General features: G+C 37.5%; 1 protein-coding gene across 1 annotated transcript in view; it reads right to left on the reverse strand.

Annotated features, from left to right (window-relative positions):
- Positions 1 to 10,455: 10,455 nt before the first annotated feature.
- The window catches only part of GABRG1 (gamma-aminobutyric acid type A receptor gamma1 subunit), a 47,103-nt gene continuing 45,470 nt past the window's right edge, over positions 10,456 to 12,088 (reverse strand). The window contains exon 9 of the mRNA XM_009283592.1: positions 10,456 to 10,734. Within this exon, the coding sequence (XP_009281867.1) occupies positions 10,456 to 10,734 (279 nt within the window). The remainder of the gene's footprint in view (positions 10,735 to 12,088) is intronic.

Here is a 12,088-nt window from a genome sequence, read left to right on the forward strand (position 1 = left end):
ATGTAATACCACAGTTCATTGTACCGTTCATACAACGGAGAGGACATCAACAATCTAAAAGAAAAAGATAAATAGATTCTGTTATACCTTAAGTAACCTTAATAATTTAAGTAACAGCTGGCAAGACATAATACCAGAGGTTGTTACCAGGGAAAAAAGAAGATAGGATGCTAAACAGAGTGTAGGTATTGCTGGGATCCCTGACTTTAATCTGAAAAGGGTGTGTAAGAGGCTGCAGAAATCTGTGGCATTTTCCAGAACTCTTTGCTTAAAGCATCTTTGACTCCATTCCCAGAGTTTTTATGTTGACTGCATCCCTCTTTCATTGCCTTTCCACACTCTGTTTAGAATGAATTAAAAATATTTCCTGGGACTGACCACACGAAGAAGCTGACACTTACAGGCAGATCCTCCTGTGGGCCAGCAAGGCCAGAGAACAAAATGTATTTGAGGAAAATATGAGTGATTTTTCCCTGGATATTTGCTTTCAGTGTAAGCCCTGCTCCTTGTCCCCTGGCACGTCTAATAGAAAGTTACAACCTTTTCTAAAATGACAAACAAGACAAAGAAGAGGGAGCCACACATCGTGGCCACGAGGGATCCTGGAAGGGGAAGGAGAGCAGGATTAGCCAAGCACCAGTGCTGGCAGAAGTGAAGGTGTTGTGGGGGAGAGCAGGAGCACTCCTCTTGGCAGTAACAAGCAGGAGATCTTTCATTAGCTCACTCCTATAAAACTGGTCCCAACCAAAATGGCTGATAAAGTGGAATTTTAGCTCCAGAGCTTTACTTCTGTGAGATGACTGATGTTCTATTTACATTATTATTTCAGGAAGGAAAAAGATGGAAAGAGGAGAGGAAAGGAGGGGGGAAGGAAAAATTTTAAAGCAAGTAAAGGCATTGCTCTCGGCCAGAGCAGTGTGCTCTATTTTTACCAGAATAACCATTATCATCATGGTCCTAAAGAGAAAAGAATGTATGGCATGCAGAAAATAATAAATAACACCAGAAAGTAAGTAGCCAGGCACTATTTATTTTTTCACAGTGTAACCAATCAACTTCACAGCAGATTACAGTAAAAACAATGCATTACAACTGCTTTACAAAGTTCAGTGTTGAAACTCTCTTGATTCTTATCAGTTTAAGAGACATCAGAGCACAAACATCTAATCTGTTCATTTTGCACAGAACACATGGTATTCAATGGTGGTTTTTTAAATTTATTTTTATTTTTTTTAAGACTATGGCTTTTACAGTTTTACATTTACACATTTACAAGATTACAGGCTACATCTCAGAAACATCTGTATGAACCATGCACCAGAGTGCAAGCACATTTCCATTCAATGCACAAGGACTAGTGCAACATGTATATGAAAATTCAGTAGACATTAACATTCACAGTACAGTCATGAGCTATGAACCTATCCTTCAAACTACTGTCAGTCTTCTCTGGCAAGAGGTTTCTGAGATTTTGTTTTTTCTAGAAGTCCTTATAACCCAGTTCTCTCCCATAATCTTATTTCAGAAATTCTGTTTTCAAAGCCTTGAGCAGCCAAGCCCCTTCTGATAATGAGGGCCAGAAACACCTCCTTTCTGAGCTTGTTCATATTATTCCCGTCATCAGTCTCAAAGTCTCATCAATCCGCAAATCAAATCAGCTTTTAGTAGCTGATGTACTGTTCTGCATGAGGTATAGTGTTGTCAAAAAATGTACATAGGGTGAAATCCCTCCATTTGCTTTCATCTCTCCCCAGACCTCAAGAAAATATAAAAAAAAAAAAAAAAATCCCACAGGCAAAAGAGAACAAAAGGCTAGAAAAATCTAGCCTTGAACCATATTTGAATTTTCTGCAATATTCTATAGCAATCTAAACTTGACATTTATTTAAAACACTACCAGTGATGCCTAGTTACTCACTTTTGGAGTGCTTTAAACTGAAAGCTTAAGGGATGATTTTTAGAAAGGGCTAAACATTCACGATCTGAAAAGCAGGTTTTTTTCAGATGTCTTAAACTGCACATCAGAAAATGAGGCATCCAAAAACTAAGGGTATACTAAAAAGTGTAAAACTCTGAGTTGATCTTTTACCATGGTAGCAATAGAGTTCTCAAAATAAAGAGCAGAATCCATCTACTCTGCAAATGCAATCACAGTAACTTCCCCAGCACTGAAGAAATTTGCTCCTACCTATATGTATAAATCAACTTTTCACCAAAGAGGGAATTTTCATGCTCACCTTCAGTGATATCAATGCCTATCTTTAACCTGAACATTTGTCTTCTCCCTTTCTTCTTTAGTAAAAAGGAGTTAAATTAAAAATGAATCCACAAGACCCATCAAATGGAGCCATAATTATTTTAAGCTTCTGAACCACTTCTGCATTCTAACTGTGCAAATCTAAATGGGGTTTTTTAGGACCTTTTTGGTCATATTTAGAACATAAACTTTAGGGGGGGGAGGGGGAGCTTGTTAAAATGACAATCAGAACTTGATGTATATGTAAAAATTTTCAGACCTTGCTCTCCAGTGTACACATGGATATATATACATATGTCTTTGCCATTGCCAATATCATTTCTACCACACTCACAAAGTCTCAGCTGTATGGGATATAGCCAAGAGCAGCATCAGTTTATCATCTCTAAAGTCTTCTGGTTCAGCCATGCTCATTAATAATGTTGTCAAATATTAAAATGATGATATCAATGTTTCACTCTAACCTGGGAGACAGACTGTCAAAATGGAGAAGCGAATAACATTTAATTTAATACCTGCAAATGCTTTAGTTTTGGCATTGCACACAAAAGATTATGGTATTTTAAGAGATACTGAAGAAGTCATGGCTTAATCACATTAAAAGCCTGTGAGGATACCTTGATGTTTCTAGGTAACTGAATATAATAATGGATGAGTGCATACCAAGGCTATTGGAAAAGTACCAAATAACTGAGTAGAACTGTAAATATCAGCACACTTGTAATAATAATATTAGCCCAACTGAGGAGGCTTCTGGAAGGAAAACTGAAATGGAAGAATAAATTTGCATCAGTATTGTGTATTTTATATATACTCCTTAGAAGCAGCACTGAGAGTTACACAATTTATCTTAATGTTCTATATTTTTTTCAGTAAGTTATCCACAAGGGCTTTAATAAATAATTTTAAAAGGAACACTGATGCACAATATTGTAACATTGTCCACTGGTGCCAAAACACCATCAAATTAAATGCATGGTATGAGTGTTCTCTTAGGTAGTTAAAAATATCAGCATTTTTTAAAAGCAGAATGAAAAAAAAGGATGCGCTAGTAACGGGCAAACTGTGAATCACTGAAACACTGTGAACTATAGATGCTGAGACAGAGACTTGCATTAAGAGTGCATTTGAATAATGGAACCTCAATACAATAAATACTGAGACACATAATAAATCAACAAGTGTTATTTTTGAAGGATATTTCTGTAAATTTAGTTTTTAGACCATACATTGTAATTGTTTATAAAGCTTCAATGAAGGGGAATACAAATTATAGCAGTATTATTCATTTAATTGGAAACAGCAATTAAGAAGAGAAATCAGATTTTTCAAGACAGGAATCACCGTGAGATTGCCAGATTCTGATTCCTCAGTTTCATTTAAGGAAGTATTTATATTCTATAGCAATTTAAACTGTAAGTAAAGGTATCATAGCGCAACCCTTCACATTCAGAGAAAAAGTCTAAGCATTCATAGTGGACAACAGTGCGAAATACAAAAGATACTGTGAAGACATACAAACCATTAAGATTTTTTTCAGTGACTAAAGCGTGAACACAGACTGTATATTTACACTGGGCCTATGAATATGCAAATGTCCACATTTACCTATCTTGGAAAATCTGAGCCATAGTGCAAGCCCCTTCATGCAAGCCCCCTTCCTGCTTCTACACTGTCAGTGGGCAGAGGGACAAACATGACTTTGTCTGTTTAAAATGACCATGACATGCTTTCTGCAGACTTCACAAGCCGAAAGATTCCTACTTACCATCTTCCTAAGGACAAAAAACAATTCAAGGGGAGACAGACTTCTTCAGTGAAATAATGACTCATCCTCACTTCCCATCCACAGTAGCTGGTTTTGGTTTTTGTTTTTAAATATCAAATTGGCAAAGGTAATATATCCTCTGCAGGGCAAGTACTGGTCATCGCTGTTAACAGTCGTCAACCTTTTCAAATCTAAATGACAAAGCAATCTTAATGCCGCCCTACAGAGCCAGTCTGCATCCTCAGCTGGATCAACTGAAAATCACTCTTCCAGTGTTTGGTGGCAAGACATCTCATACCTGCAATGCCCGGACAGTGAAACTTCAAGGGGAAACCTTTTCTTCTGAATTCAGCAAGGCTCAAACCATGATGATAAAGATCATTCTGTGAAACTAGAAACACACAAAAAGAATTGCTTCCAACCTGAAAAATGTTTAAGTCTCAGGTAGGCATGCAGAGATGTATGTAAAAGCAGCTACTACAAAGAATTACAAAAGAGAAGCCTTATTACTGTAAGCAGACTCCTGTCTCTCTTGATCCTGTCAGCTATTGGGACTCAGGCCCTGTTGTCAGTAGCAAAACTGTCCTCACTTACACACGCCATACACCTACTCTTCTGGAACTCTTTTCTTGACTAAGAGAAGGGACTAAGAGGAAGAACAGGGCAGAACAGTTTACAGGTCTTCTGTCCTACATCCCCTGTGGCTCTCCTCACACAGCTCAAGTAATGTTGATCTACCATAAGCAAAATTTGCAGGCAAAGCAAGATTTTTCACTGTGAAGGGGAATGAGATTGCCCAGGAATTTTACAGGTTTTTTTTTCCTTGAAGTGCCACGAGGCTTTTAAGATATTTTTAGAAACAATATACTGCTCGCGGGCAACAAGACCCACCTATGGAAAAAAGGGCTAGATCCTTTAGCCTATTACAGTTTTAGCTAATCTGTCTCCATGGGCTGTCTGAGGTTTTCTCTAAAGCCTTTGTAATGTTCTGGCTTTCTCAGTGAGATTTACTAGTAAATAGCATCAAAAGTTTAGTACCCACTGCCTTTTCACTAGTATCATAACAGAGCCAAAAGACAACTCCGAACCCACAATACTGCGCCCTGTGACAAGATTTAGACACCTTGCCCAGGAGTGCAATAAAAACTCTCCCCTATACCACACGGGGAATACCTCAGTGCCTCATAACAGGACACTCAACTCAATGAAACTGCTCCTGTGTAAAGGTAAACATCAAGTGCAGGGATGCTTTTCCATCATTCTGGAAGTCACAGCTCACATCCATCTTCTGAAGGGAAGCATGTACCCTGTTTCAAATTATAGTCTAGCAAGCAGAAACCACCCTTCCTTTTAACCAGAAACTGTTACCAACCTCCCTGGAGTACACCGGCTATCCTAGTTCATGCCTGACGTGATCAAAATCCACCTTTCCCGCTCCCTGAAGGAGAGAGGGACTCAATGATTGAATGCAGTCTGGGTCAGGTTTCCATTCCCAGATGCTGTAGCTCTCAAGGGGACTAACAGTGGTATAGACACCTGGGTACTGGCTCTTTCCCAGTGTCTATTGTACTAATTAATACTCAATAATTTTAAAAATAGTTTTATCATTCATAATAAAAGGAGAAAAAATATAACCTTTTTCTGATTTAACCTGATTTCTGATTTTCCGTTTGACATTTCACCAGAATCATCACTCAGGATAACTGTCTATTGCTCGTTCAGTCTGTAATTGATGTATAGGAAATGCACAGTATTTTTTTTTTTTAATTAAAAAAAAAAAAAAATTATGTTGCAGGAAAATCAAGAGCACTATCACAGATACCAGTGAGAAACCTATTAACTAAATATAAGTCACTCAGATCCACGACACCGGATTCTGGAATCACTTCCCCCCGTGACCTTTTTTCCCCATCTTTCCCCTTCCTCCACACCAGCTTTCAGTGCAGATTCTCAACGGAATGAAATATGCCCATCATAAGAAGCCAGCCCTCTGCCTCCAGCTGTAAGCTCCCATCACCTTGCTTGGACCAGAACAAATGGTCATAGCCTTGCATGTTCAGTCAGATGATCCCACCCATCTAGTTGAAACATTAACTTGCAAAAGAGTAAAATAAAGGTAAATTTTCAGGTTTTGATTCATCTGGCAACATGGCTTTACAACTGCTATTGCTGGCACAAGTGAAGCAGAAGCAAGAGATGACTGAAAAAGGAAGGACAGATCTATTCCTTTCACTGACCTAAACCACTTGGGTAGCAAGCCCATGGCATGAACCAACGCAGAGGCCTTTTCTAAAGCTCAGAGAATATTCTACCTCTCCCCATGAGTCAGTCTCCCCCACAGCACATTCATCGGGGCATGCGGACATTCACTGAACTTTTTCAGAAATGGAAGCACGGCAATTCTTTCTAATTCCTGGCCTTGTATTCCTTAGTTGAGGAATTCTACATTAGTTTCTACTTTCTATATCTATTATAATGATATACATTATAATACAGTATTATTTCACAAACATAAAAGATCACATTTAATGTATAACCGAGAGAAACTACAATGAATTAAAAAAATAATTATATTAACAACTATTTTAAAAAAATTAAATTAGATGTATTTGCACTAATTCTCAGGTATTTAGAAACAGTAAACTGAAATGATGACTAATGCAATTAAACAAAACATATCTTACTTTAGGCAGATAGATATTTAAATCCAGACTCCTCCTGTTGGGCTTTCAATTGAAAGGCCAAAGGTGTTCACAAATTACAAAGCACAGTTCATATTAATATTTCATATTAACAATTCATACCAATTTCAAACAAATCTTTTACTACCATAGCAAATAAACAACAGAAAATTATAAAAACAATGTTGGAGGTGATTCTCCTTCAAAGTCTTATGCAATCCTATGTCTCTGAATGTCAGAAAACTGGATAAGGTTAAAGCCTTTGAAGCACATCAACATGTGAATATAAAATACGTTACCCAGAGCTCATGCTTTGGTTGCACTGCCGCTACATAAAACAGATTAATTCAGACACGGAAGACATGCACTGAAGATCAGTGAGGTACAATCATAGACAAAACCTTACCAAAAAATAACACACTGAGCTGTACTCACTACCAAAACGGACAAGTGGTAAACACTAATACAGAAATATAAAGGAAAAGTCTCTTTTTTTGAAATATACATGCCTAAGATAGGTGCAGTATAAAACAGTTTCCCCAGGCTTTCACCTCTCTGCCTTTATGGCAATTTCTCCTCTTGTGTCCCTCTCTTCCAGTAAGAAAACTTCTTACTGAAGAGGCTCTGGCTCACATCTTTAATGTTCAATCATTTGAGCTACTGAATACTCATTATTGAAATTAGTGCAAATTAAGCATGTGTTAGCGGCATCAGTTCAAGATAGCATCACTCTTTATGACAGTACATAAGCACACGCTTTTCTGAATTCTGGTCTAATTACAGTACTGATTAGGAGCAGGTTTAAGCATGTGCTTAAGCAGTAATGGTCAGAATAATGTAACTCTAAATACTGTGATCCCAACTATCAGTAAATGAACTTTTATCCAGGTAGGTTTGAAAAATGATTGCAGCATCTAAGTCCAAGTAATTATAGTCTCTGTTTCTTGCCATTTTTTTATCACTTAGATTTCTTGGAATCAAGTGCTTACATGCAGATTAGAAAGAAAACACATAGGGCTAAAATAACACATTTATTACATGCCATGTTACAGTTCACTGCATTCCCATTTCTATTTGCGCTCACAGTACTATGGGAAACTAAAATTATTTCATCAGAAACAAACGAAGTACACAGAAAAGTTTGTCAATAGACAGAAGCAAGTGTATCCATAAGCCAAACAGCCATAACATCCAATAGCTTTAATACTCCATTACATTGTTTCATAGAAATTAGAGATGAAAGACTTCTTATCCATCCCTTGCCAATTCAGGATGTTTTCTGTTCTCCAATTCAGTCACTGGAGGCTGATTGGCAACTGACAACCACATGAATAGAAAAATCTAACTAGATGTGCCAGAGGAGAGCAGGCTGTGAAATTTGTATTTCCCCTTGTGAACTGCCAAGTTCTTTCAAGTTCCTTTTGTTTAAAGGTAAATTAATGAAACTCAGGAGCTCACAAAATCTGGGCCTTGTATTGTATAGCAAGTAGACTGCTTTTCAAGTACACATCCAACACACTGCTGCTGAAGCCACCTTCTTCCTACAGAGGAATGTGTTTAGTGTGCTGTCAAAAAGCATCAAACTGCACTATGGAATAAAACTGACACATTTCCATTGTACTGAACATTTTCTGAAAATGAGACTCTAAAGAAACAATAAATTATAGTCGATCAGTGTTGTTAATGATGCCACACTTCTATGCTCAGTATAACAGTCAGAAGTTGGTGCTCAGAAAGGTCACGCAATAAATAATGTCAGCCAACCTTGACAGCAGGCTTTCAGATTCTCTCAACCACTTTCATATTTCATCAGCTAAATACTGAAATAAAGTTTGCATTAAAATGGGATCTTCTCTGTCACACTTTCTTCCAGAATCACTGCACATAGTCTTGCATTCTCTATTAAACTTCGGGGCTGAACACCGCAGTAACATTTCATCTGCAATGTGTATTGCATATCATATTATGTCTGGTACCAACTAGAATATAAAAATACAGTAACCTTTTCTGAGAAATTCAGAGGAGGGAGCACATTCAATAGATTTTTTTTTTGGGGGGGGAGGGTCGTTCATGTATCATTTTCTATTATTAGCCATTAATCATGTCTTTATCTCCAGTACCGAACATCCTTACCTACAGCCAAATGCTAATCCCATTAATCCTCTTTAAAGATCTGTAAGGTCTTCTGTGTAATTCTGACTTTTACTTAATGCATATCTTAATTTTACAGTGATTTTTGCAAGCTCACTTGAGACCAGTTTCTTTTTGAGACAGGAGGAAAGACTGCACTTTTCCATAATAAAGACAATGGATTTAAAAATAGAAATGAGATACTAAATGCTGCCAGCCAGCAATAGTCAACACAGAGAAGTCAGTCCAGAAAGGCTACTACTGAAGAATTGCTACCAAAGTGAATAGAAGCTCTGACCACAGAAAGGCTAGAGAACCAGTCTTATGATTTTTGGGGGGATACATTCCATCTTGGAGAAGGATCTGCAATGCATAAGGATTATTTTTACTTTCCCTCCACCCACCCCACCCCCAGTAACAGGGCTTTTCCGTTAGAAACAAACAAATATCAAGGAGGTAATTACACAGCAATTCATACACAGGTTCAGTAAATTCATGCCATTTGGCTTTGGCTCAGTGAGTAGCATACGCAGTAACAAGCAGAGTCTACAAAATTATACTGTATGCAAAGTGGAGCAGGTCACACACTACACTCTTAGGGCTGGAGATTTAACACAGTGGCTTTGAATACGATGACTATAGCACTGTTACAGGTTTTCCAAACTCTGATGATACAGATTCTACCGAATGTAGAGTTATGACTTTTTCTCTGGTCCTGAGTATGAATCAGACAAAGGAGAGGGGAATGGGGAGGACGTGAAGAGCATTATGCTTATCAGCCAGAATCTCAGTTAGCCAACATCAGTCTGGTTTCCATGAAATGAGCAAGCAATGGCAGCTGGGTAGGAATTTTTGAAAGTTGTAGCCCTCTTGGAGAACTTTGAGGAACTCACAACAGTGAAGTAATGGCAGATGGAGCACCGACATGAATGTAACCTAAGATTGAAAGCCAAAAGCCTATATCAATGGTCAGGATAAGACAAGCTCAGAATTACCCTTGGAGTTTTTGTGATACATCAATTTCTTGCTGCTCTAATCTCTGCATTCTGTATAAATCTGAATGTGATTAATTATGACTTAATCACTCTTTTTAACATATTGCAGAGAACAAATGGCTGGTTGAAAAATAGAAATGTTCCATTTCAACTTTTTTAAATCAGGGATTAATAAAATCATCACCTTACGGATGAAATGGATGAGAATAACTAATCCCGTTTTATTAAGGCTTTCTTTGTAAAGGTGTAAGAGGTGTTACAAAATTCATCTGCATTATCATTTAGGATTAAAATTGAAAGCTTATGTAGAACTGTCCAGTTAAATAACATAGCCTCTTGACTCTGCATTTTGTTAGAGCTGGACAAAAATATGTGTGTGTTCAGGCAAGTTAAATCTTAGGGATATTTATTTTTAAATTTTCTCTTCAAAATACCAATATCAGTTCTATAGTTGATCACAAGAGGGAGACTACATCACCATATTTCCTCTCATTGTTTCAAATTTTTAAAGCATCCAAACAATTTGAGTCATTTTGGACCAGCTCTAATCTTTGACTGCTCACTGAAAAGTGTTGATGACTGTTCAATTAGCATTTTTTTCTGAGTTTGTCAAACCTCTGAAATTTATAGATAAAGATAGCCAATCCAGTAAACAAGATTGAACAATGCAAAGGCAGTTGGAAAGAAGATTCGAGAATAGGAGTCAATTTTTGCAATACGGATGTGTATCCTTCCTTCTCTCCAAGATCCTGTGCGGCAGTCTTCAAAACAACAAAAGAAGCTAGCACAGTCTTTCCCTTCTAGGCACTCATATCCATAATCATCATCACGTTCAGGGAGATGATTAATGTTATTAATTGGAATTAATGTTGATCCAGGTCGAACAGCAATTGCAGGTGGTTTCTTAAGAAAAACAAAAAAGAAAAATATAGTTTTGCAGGTTTTTTTATCCTCACATTAAATAATTCCATAGGCTTTCCATAGCAACGGCCAATATAAGCACATTCAGTATAATATACAGAAATTCTAATATTGAAGAGAACAGTTTGGGACCTTTGCGAATTATGAACTGCTGTATATAATTAGCTCATGCAGGCAAAAGATCATGAGTGATTTTCACCTGCCACAGTGAAAACTGGGTTGTGCTGGGATTTGGGAATAGTGGATAATTAGTTACACAGACGGGGTTAGCTGATCCCATCTACACAACACAAATGAACATTTTGAAGTCAGTCACAGCTTGACAACTGGGTCACAAGCAAGTCCACGAGCAGGCTATAAGCACCACTACCAAGGGAATGACAGTTCTCCCATCATTTGGAGTCTTTAGAACGAGACTGGATGTGTTTCTAGAAGCTACATTTTTCACCAAAAAAAAAAGCTAATGGGATTAATATAGCATCACTGGTGAAGTTTAAGAGACTGAGACACATAAGGCCAGGCTACATCATCTAACCCTCTGACGTTAAATCCCTAAACAATATGCCCCGCCTTTAGAAACCAAGACATAAGACTCCTTAGGAGAATGCCATTGAAGTCAGTGAAACTGATTAATTCAGCTCTTAATTCTTACTTTTACTTTCTGTGGGCATAACTCAACCCTCTTGCAGTCTGGTAAAACTCATTGTAATAGATGTTAAGGTTCATAAATAATTTTCACAGAAAAAATCTGGGTGCCTTATTGCCTAGTACATACACTGTTTGCTGTTCCCTTTCTTGCGACTTTTGCCTTTTCACCCTCCTTTTACTTGCACTACCACAGCCCATCTGTCCCCCTTTTATTATTTTGCTTCCACACAGCTCTTCACTCTTCATCCTTGTTTTCCTGAACATTTCAAAAGACATTATCTTTCTCTATCTGTCCTTTTTTTCTCTATATAAATCTCATAGCCTTTTTAAACTACTCCATAATCCTCTTTCTTTCAAACCCCCTCACCTTTGGCATCTCTTCTAAAATCTTCAGACTGAAGGTAGGGGTTACATCAACACTATTCTTACATTGTCTTCTCTCTTTTCTCCCATCTCCATATTTTGTCATGTAAGGAATAAATACAGCAGGAGAGGATGCAGTCAGAAGAACTAACTGGGTATTGAAGTGTAGAGAAGAATCTCTCTTAAACAATTATACATGATAGGCAATGAAAAGAAATGAAGAAAATATGAAAAGCAGGAAGCCACATCATTTAGATTCTTGTTATGTTTTAGAGTCCTGTTGTCCCACTTCCAGGGAATTACTTTGGCCAGTAAACAGATCTCT

This window comes from Aptenodytes forsteri, unplaced genomic scaffold, assembly GCF_000699145.1.
Source record: "Aptenodytes forsteri isolate BGI_AS27 unplaced genomic scaffold, ASM69914v1 Scaffold102, whole genome shotgun sequence".
NCBI lineage: Eukaryota > Metazoa > Chordata > Aves > Sphenisciformes > Spheniscidae > Aptenodytes > Aptenodytes forsteri.